This window comes from Onychostoma macrolepis, chromosome 25 (genome assembly GCF_012432095.1).
Source record: "Onychostoma macrolepis isolate SWU-2019 chromosome 25, ASM1243209v1, whole genome shotgun sequence".
NCBI lineage: Eukaryota > Metazoa > Chordata > Actinopteri > Cypriniformes > Cyprinidae > Onychostoma > Onychostoma macrolepis.
Genome location: NC_081179.1, coordinates 18879484 through 18889029, shown reverse-complemented (window position 1 = coordinate 18889029; position 9546 = coordinate 18879484). Strand labels below are relative to the sequence as shown.

General features: G+C 36.4%; 1 protein-coding gene across 1 annotated transcript; it reads right to left on the bottom strand.

The window, feature by feature from the left end:
* Nucleotides 1-6682: 6682 nt before the first annotated feature.
* Nucleotides 6683-8322, bottom strand: tnni2a.2 (troponin I type 2a (skeletal, fast), tandem duplicate 2). The gene is made up of 6 exons (XM_058767359.1): nucleotides 8246-8322; nucleotides 7729-7765; nucleotides 7504-7632; nucleotides 7335-7424; nucleotides 7079-7255; nucleotides 6683-7000 (listed from the first exon to the last, which is right to left on the bottom strand). Exons 2-6 carry the CDS (start codon nucleotides 7756-7758, stop codon nucleotides 6905-6907), a joined length of 522 nt encoding a protein of 173 aa, XP_058623342.1. The 5' UTR covers nucleotides 7759-7765; nucleotides 8246-8322; the 3' UTR covers nucleotides 6683-6904.
* Between the last annotated feature and the right edge of the window lie 1224 nt (nucleotides 8323-9546).

The following is a 9546-nucleotide window of genomic DNA, read 5'->3' as shown; positions in this document are numbered from 1 at the left end:
ATAGATGTCAATAGCATGTTCAGCAGACCCTAAAACCTATATTTTTATGTATAGATCTAGCTTTATGTACACTGCTGGCTAAACATTTGGAATAATTAATTAAGTAAAAACAGTAACATTGTGAAACTCAGTAAAATAACTCTTTTCTATTTGAATATATTGTAAAATGTAATTCATTCCTGTGATGCAAAACTGAATTTTCAGCTTCATTACTCCAGTCTTCAGTGTCACATGATCCTTCAGAAATCTTGATGAACAGAATCACAGCAGCTGGTTATTGGGTTGTTTTTGGCTGCTATCTCTTTAAGAGCTGCCGCTGCTGAACATGACACGGATCTGACACTCATCGTATTTTCTCTCAACTCTCATCACCTTTTCTGACTCATTTCAGGTCGGACCCATTTCAGTCTCTACTAATGAACTGACAAATTGAATCAGGTGTGTTAGATGAGGGAGACAGTGCAGGGCTGCTCCAGGACAGTTTTGAAAACCATTTCAGAGACATGTTCCTAATGTAACTCGTATATAATATATTACATGCATGCACAGTTTTATGGCAGCTTTAATCGTCTTTTTGATAACTTCATACCTTAAAGGTGCAGTAGGAGATTTTGATGCTCAAGAAACAATTGTTATTATTTTAGTCGGTTCTGCAGTTACATTTTAGTCAGTTAAAAAAAGGTTGGTTGTTTTAAGTAAACATTCGAAACTCATTTGACTTCTATAATGTGACGTATTTCCCTTTGAAATTGGATATTTAATGAGAAAAAATATATATAAAATGGGGCTTGACTTTTTTCCTTCAAAACCTGACTGGATCGTAAAAAAGGAGGGGTTACATTTATAAAACAAAGAAACAAAGGGACATGCATGCAGAATGTTATTTATTATAGTCAACATACATTAAGAGTAAATTCATTAAGGGCATGATAAATTAATTTTATTAAGACAGTGATGTCTAATACCAAAATACCATACAAGTAGGTGTTATATTCCAAAATTGATGCAAACCTGAATCCAAGTTTGCTCAAACAATATCTGAATTGTTGGCTATTGGTTGGCATTACCAAGTGACGTCATAGAGTAGATTTAGAGAAAGAGTGAAGATATTTTTTTAAAACTCTAAAATAATTTGAGGTTGGATTTTCTTAATTAATTACCATTGGCTCTAAATACATTTCAAATCACAGACAAATAGCAGCAGACTCAATTAACTTACCATCAGCTTCAAGGCGTCTTACAGAACCTTGGATTTAAGAAAAGTGGAAACATGGTTTCTTCTGACTATTTCCACTGATGAAATCATCTTCCCCTCCTCATTTGCCAACCATCATCAGTTCTGTAAAAGTAATGGGGGTTGTATGCAGTGCATCCGGGAAGTATTCACAGCGCTTCACTTTTTCCACATTTTATGTTACAGCCTTATTCCAATATGGATTAAATTCATTATTTTCCTCAAAAATTCTACAAGCAATACCCCACAATGACAACGTGAAAGTTTGAAATCTTTGCAAATTTATAAAAAATCACATGCACATAAGTATTCACAGCCTTTGCCATGACACTCCAAATTGAGCTCAGGTGCATCCTGTTTCCATTGAACATCCTTGAGATGTTTCTACAACTTGATTGATGTCTACTTGTGGTAAATTCAGTTGATTGGACATGATTTGGAAAGGCACACACCTGTCTATATAAGGTCCCACAGTTAACAGTGCATGTCAGAGCACAAACCAAGCCATGAAGTCCAAGGAATTGTCTGTAGACCTTCGAGACAGGATTGTATCGAGACACAAATCTGGGGAAGGGTAGAGAAAAAACTTCTGTAGCATTGAAGGTCCCAATGAGCACAGTGGCCTCCATCATCCGTAAATGGAAGAAGTTTGGAACCAGCAGGACTCTTCCTAAAGCGGGCCGCCCGGCCAAACTAAGCGATCGGGGGAGAAGGGACTTAGTCAGGGAGGTGACCAATAACCCGATGGTCACTCTGACAGAGCTCCAGTGTTTCTCTGTGGAGAGAGGAGAACCTTCCAGAAGAACAACCATCTCTGCAGCACTCCACCAATCAGGCTTGTATGGTAGAGTTGCCAGAGCGAAGCCACTCCTCAGTAAAAATCACATTCTGGGGGGAAAAATACACATTTCTGGCGGGGTTCCACTGGTTAAATTAGCATTTTAGGGGCTAAATAAACCCGCAGACATGAAAATAACCCACGGCAACAGTGTTAAAGTAGCCCAATTCCGTGGGAAAACCGTGGACTTGGCAACACTGATCATACTCAAATATACTTGAGGCTGTAATTGGTGCCAAAGGTGATTCAACAAAGTATGGAGCAAAGGTTGTGTATACTTATGTACATGTGATTTTTTTTTAATAAATTTGCAAAGATATCAAACAAACTTCTTTCATGTTGTCATTATGGGGTATTGTTTGTCGATTTTTGAGGAAAATAATGAATTTAATCCATTTTGGAATAAGGCTGTAACATAACAAAATGTGGAAAAAGTGAAGCGCTGTGAATACTTTCCGGATGCACTGTAACTTTGTTCACTGAGTAAAAAAAAGTTTCTATTTCCAGTTCTGAAGAAATAGTAGTTTTGTATGTTTATTAACAGGAGATGAAAACTCGAGACGCATGAGTAGCTGTTTATTGTGCAAGTGGCAGGTCGCCCCCTCATGTTGGCTGCCATGTTGAGATCAGATGACCACACGAATACTACTTGATTCTCATTTACAGACACTTTTGTTTGCAGAATAAATTACTAAAAAAATAATGAAAAAACTTGTCTGTGACTAGGATAACTCAATGCAGGCATCAGTGACTGCAAACTTATACTCAAAACTGCATCCACATCAACAGATGGCAATATAAAGTGCAATACCACTGTCGAATCAACAAGTGAAAAAAATAATAATAACTAAAACAAAAAAACATTATTTCATACCAAATTACTATTAATATATACTTTTTAAATAATTCATTACAAATTATTTAGACTGAGGATACACTATTTCTCTAAAACAGTTTTTTTTTTTTTTTAACTAGATGTAAAATATATTTAGATTTAATAACGACCAACTGATGTCAGGCATATTTTCGCTCACACTTTATCACACTGGCTATGATTGGAATAGCACACTCAACAACACTCAATATAGAATTCTCAACATAATTTGAACATATACTGAGCCAAATATGCACATTTTCTGTATGCATACCCGTCTTGGATTAAAAAAATAACCATACATTTCACTGAGGTAATAGACTCCATTGACATACTTGTCAATGTGACAACAAAAATACTAAAATTGAAATCAGTATCATTGCCTACTGTATGGCGTTGAAAACAAACAAACAAAACAAAAACTACTGGTCAGTATCCTGTTCTATCCATTTCAGTTATGTATTATGCATTAAAACACACGATAATGTGAATCTATTTAGGGTTTTTATACATATTTAGGGTTGGATGAAGCGCATGCACTATTACCTGCGGCTCCCACTATGACCAGCAGATACCGCTAGAGACTTCACCAACTCTCCATCCATCCCTCTTCTTCATTTTTAGTCCCTGAAGAGAAGCATCAAACCGGAGGTTAAAAACACAAACAAGTGCTCCAAGCATACGGTGAGTGATTAAGTCATATGTCAACCGACAGATGCTTTCAAGACAGGTTACACTTCTCCAGTTATTCGACAAACACGATCCCGCCTTCAACTGACGCAGACTGCCAAGCGGTCTGATTGGTTAATACACGCAGTCAGACTCAATATTTCTATATATATACTATACATATAACTCTATACATTCTATATTCCATACATATACTCAATATTTAACAAACTTGTTAAACCAGTAAAGAGTTCTGATAATACATATACACATGTATATCATTTTGAATACACATTTTTCCATTGCATAAATACATTTGAAGAGTTAATTTGCAAAAGCCTCTAAGAGCCCTTAGAAATGTTCTTCTAAAATTAGCATTTTTATCAGGCTCCTATGTGTAGGTTCAGTTATTTCACTTTAATGGCAATGAATAGGTTCTTTTCATTGCCATTAAGGTGAAATAACTGAACATAAACACAGGAGCCTGAGGGGAAAAAATGCTCATTTTAGAAGAAAATGTCAGACGGCACTTAGAGGCTTGTGCATCTGAACTCTTCATTTGTAAATTTTTAGGGCATAATAAATTAATTTCCATGACAGATTTGATGATCTTTCTTTCTTTTAGTAACAATTCTGGTGAAATTTGGCATGGGTCGTTAAATAAGGTATACTTTTCATACTATGGTGTGTAGACTATAAATCAGGGCTATATATCTACTGTACTTCAGACAATTTGATATGTTTGTCTTGGATTTGTTTCGACCCCCATGACTTGTTAGCAATGCTGCCATTTGAAACTGATAATGACATAATCATTGCAAGTACAGCTTTGACTACAGCTTTTTGTTTCTTAGGCATTCTTGATATTAACATTACCTTTAAAATAGTTTTAAAAGTAAAATACTAATAGGAACACTATGGAAACTAAACTGCATAAACCTTGTATTGGATTTGTATATGCAATATGTATATATGATTAAAAAATGCCATAATGCAGATAAAAAAAAACTGTCTCCTCATATCAGTTTCATACTTAAGATGTTAACAAAGATAGGCTACATAACTGCCTAGTTTAGTCATACATGCTGTAAGATCCTGGACAAATGTATATTTTTCACTTTACAAATAATAGTGCAGTGAAACAATCAGTTGTCACAGCACATATATTATCCCTCTTATTGTGTTAGAAAATGTATGCTTGCATACATAAATTTTGAGCAAATGCAAACCAAGTGAAATCATAGCCCAAATAAGCCCCTCACAGTGGGATTCAGTTTCTAAGCTTCAAATCATCACTTCATAAGTCATCAAGCAACATGCGAGCCATACTGAACAGGACCATGTTTATTCAATGTAAATGAGAGATCAGTTTCTTACATTCATAATTCATAACTATTAAAAATTGTATTATATATTAGACTTAAGAGTAACTAGAGTCACAATGGCACGTTAAGTAATGTCATAAGGCTTCACAATATCAGATCACTTAAAATCCAAACACACATTTGAAATGCACACATTTCCAATTGCAATAATAAAGGACTTATTATTGCAAAATTAGTATATCATTACAGGCCTAACTACTAATACTGCAAACAATTTGACAGTTTATAAATAAACTTGCTTAGATTGCATGTCAATTATGCTATTCTCAATAGTGTTAAATAGATTAATAGTGGAATTACAGGTTTAATCCGGAAAGCAGGTGTTCACAGTTAGATCCAGTAAAGAAAGAGTGCGTTAAATCCTTCAGATCCAAGGTAAGATTGAGGGGAGTCAACCGAGAGTTGCTCACGACCCATAGAAGAAGGCGGCGAGCAGGATTCACACGCTGTTGACAGGCAATGAGGGTTTTTAATGGCATTCTTTGATGGCTCAGCAAAACCTCAGATATCTCTTTAAGGAACACTGCTGCGTTGCTAAGAGCAGTGGATCAGAGGACACATCTGAAATTCACACCACAAATACTTTCCATGTTCCCTTCTTAAAAATAACTTAACCTTTAAATATGTCTTTCTTAAAATTTGCTTATTTAATTGGTGTTTTTAAGAGACCTATGCTTGTTGTGGTGCCTACTTAAAGAGAGAGTTCACCCAAAAATGAAAATTGTGTCATCATTTACTCACCCTCAAGTAGTTCCAAACCTGTATGAATTTCTTTGTTCTGCCGAACACAAAGGAAGATATTTTGAAGAAAGTTTGTTTGCTGTTTTGGGGCACCATTGACTTCCATAGTAGGAAAAATAAATAAATACTATGGAAGTCAGTGGTGCCCCAGAACTGCTCTGTTTCCCACATTCTTCAGAATATCTTCCGTTGTGTTCAGCAGAACAAAGACATTTATACAGGTTTGGAACTACTTGAGGGTGAGTAAACTGACACAATTTTCATTTTTGGGTGAACTATCCCTTTAAAGTTATTAAACTAAAAAGAGAGACCTATACAGTTTAAGATGAAGAAATACACCAGCAAATATAGGGAGGTGTTGCGGGTCTTGACTTTACTCACCCAATAATCCATCAAGACATAAACAGGACATCATTCTGCAAGAATTAAAAAGTATTCTAATTATATTTTAACCTCATGCTGAATTTTAACCTTATAAAGACAAAAAATTAGGACTCTTACCTTGAAGGTAAAACGAGCAGTACTTGATTTGATTTAGATTTGAAGTTACACCGAATTATGATAATTGTGTGTAAAGTCAAAATTATACCTTGTTTGTAACCCATTTCGCTTTCATAATAGTGGTGGATTTCAGAGTGAAATGGGATATTCAATGTGAAAAAAATGTTGGGTGGGTCTGTGAGATATAAAAAAATTGTATCAGGAGGTTTGAGGGACTGAAAATAAGATGTCAACGGAAAAGGAAAGTAATTTTAACATCAACAAATTGATCACAACAAGACAAGGAATGTCTATTAAGAAAGTAAATAGGGTTGCTTTTGATTCCTTGTTCGCTTTAAGCAATTCAAATAAATAAATAAAATACAACAAGGTAAAGGCTACAATTACAGTTTAAAAGGTTATGAAATAAAGAAAAAGCAGAAAGCAACGATTATTACAGTTGGATTATTTATTTAGAAAAAGCATAATTGTGACAGTCAATCTGTATAGAATTACAAACTGAACACTTCATTGTTCAAGACAACAATTCAAGTTTTGACTGGCATTTTTATGGATTATAAACTGAACTGTCCATTGAACAGTTCCTGCAAAATCTTTAAGTAATATTTTTTATTCAAATCCAATCCAATAAAAAGATCATGGTGGAATACTCATCAACATCTTCAAGCTTCAGATTCAAACATCTTCTTCCTGCCACCCATACCAGCCTTATCCTCAATGTTCTTACGCCAGTCACCAACATCACGCAGTTCTTTATCCTGTGAATGAAGGTGAGATTTTCAGCTTTTGCAACTTGGAATTCTTGACCTTATCATGTGAAAATTTGTTGTACTCACCTCCTCTTTGACCTCCTTCTTGACTTGTTTCAGGTTGGCTCTCAGGTCCATGGAGACCTTGTGCTTGGATCCCAACAGAGCTTGTAGCATAGCATCCGCAGACATGCGCACTTTCTTCAAAGGAGGCTTCTTGAACTTGCCCTTCAGGTCGACGATCTTGATGTTTAAGTCCTTAACCTAAAACACACAAAAAAACAATCTAAAGAGCACCTTGATCATGGACCACATAGAAGGAGATACATGTGAAACATCTTACCTCATTGACAACCATGATGGCTTTGTGCTCTAAAATATATCTCTCCTCGTCAACAACTTCAATTTTTTCATGTAACTCTTTGCAGAGCTCCTGTTGACAGAATTTCATGCTTCAGCTTTGAATGTCCGAAAATGTCCAACTTCTAGTTGTAGTAATAATTGAATTGGACCTGTAGTTCTTCTTTGGAGCTTGGGTATGACAACGTAGGGCAATGCTCTTCCATGTAGGTCTTCCTCTCCTCTTTCTTCACAATCTCCTCTGCCTCCAGTAACTCTTTTGCAACCTGGAGCATCATGCCCTACAAGCAAATGTGACTCATTAAGACTCATTATTCTTTTACTTTTATATGTAACTGTTTGATGTTGGATTAGTTCAATAATGCATGAGCTCTTACCTTCAGGCTGTGTTTTTTACTGCTAGACATTCGTTTTCTAATCAAGAGGAGAAATAAGGGCATACTTTACATTAGGATTTTGATATCTTTGTTGTGCCACCATAGTTAAATTGTACTTTGTTAGGAATGCAATCTACAATATTTACAGAGTTTGTAAGGCAGCACAGCACTAATATTCCTCAAGCATTCTGGTTAGTGTTTGTTTTCAACCATGAAATCAAAGTTTTAAACTTCTGCAGCAAATTCAGCCCAAACTGCGTAAAGTACAGAATTTGGTAACACTTTATTTTAAGGTGTGTGATGGCCATGTATTGAGCCACACATAACTTCTACAGAATATCTTTGTACCGATTAATAAAAGCAAGCACATTGGTACAATTGGTTTAGCACGATATCTTTATTGTCATTTTTACTGAGTCAGTGCACGGGCTTGGTTATTTGGCTTAAGGCTAAAATGTTAAAATTCTCTTAACTTGAAGATACACATTAAAAATAGGATTTAGATAATAAAATGTACCTGTTGTGTTGTGTGCCCAAGCCAGACTGCTAACAAAGGGGTTCAAACAGGAAGTTGAGCTGTTTTATTAGATTTCTGAAGGAAGTTGGAATGTACCAACTAAGTTTAGTTGGAGGGAACATTGAAAATGTGATGTCTTGATCAATGTGATTTTTGTCTAGCATAATGCTATTTACATTAACTAGCCACCTCCTTTAAATTCAGTGTATGTCTTGTCTAGAGGGGAGATGGTGATATTACTTGTACTAGTAAAGTTGTGCTGTAGTTTGTCCTCTGTGTGTTTGAGAGGCTAGAGCAATGTAATGTGATTCGTTCTTGTTGAACATTTGATTGATCATATTTTTGTCATCAAAATGATGTCTGAAGTCACCTTTGTCCTTGCGTGAGCGAGAGTCATTAAAGACCATCACAATTTCACACTGACCCCTGGTTGTGGCTATGGACTTATTTTTTATTTTTTTTTGTTGTTGTTGTTGTTGATGTGATTTTGCTAATGCTTATGGCGGATCCATCACAACTGGTGTCAGAAGTGGGATGCCACAAGGGGCAGTAGTGAGTTGTTTTTTTCCCTTTTTGCCTGCTGCTGTACATCTGGATTTTTGTTTTTTTGCCATATTTCATCATGGGGCCGAAGAAAGCTCAGACAAGTCAAGCTAAGGAGACAACAGAAGGAGCTATCGGAGGACAGGAAGGTACTGAGGTGGAAACTGGTACCTTTTCTCAAGATGCTTCTCTTCAGGAGCTCAGGGACATGTTCCAGGCACACATGGTAATGCAAAAGGCACGAGACAGTCGCATGGAACAAGCAGCGGACCGTCAGGAAGCCAGATGGAAGTCTCTGCAGCATCAGTTTAGTCTCCTTCAGCAAGAGGTGCATGTTCGCACTACTCCTGTAATCAATCCCGGGCTTAGTAGTAGCCATGATGATTCAGCGTCTCATCCTTCTATTCAACAAACTTCTCAAGTATCCCAGCCAATTCCTTGTAGTAGACAGCCTGTAGCATCACCAGTTCCCCCATCAGTATGTCTATCCTGGTTTAGGACAACTGGTGATACAAAAGGAGCCACATTTGCAACAGCTATCAGACGTAGATGACATAGAGCACTACCTCACTACGTTTGAAAGGATAGCTGTGGCGTGTTGGGCAGTTAGACTAGTGGCCCTGTTAACAGGAAAAGCTAGGAGTGCCTATGTACATATAGATATGACTGAGTCTCTTGACTACCAGAAAGTCAAAGCTGCCATACTTAACAAATATGACATCAACTCTGAAAGTTATCGTTTGCAGTTTAGGTCTTCA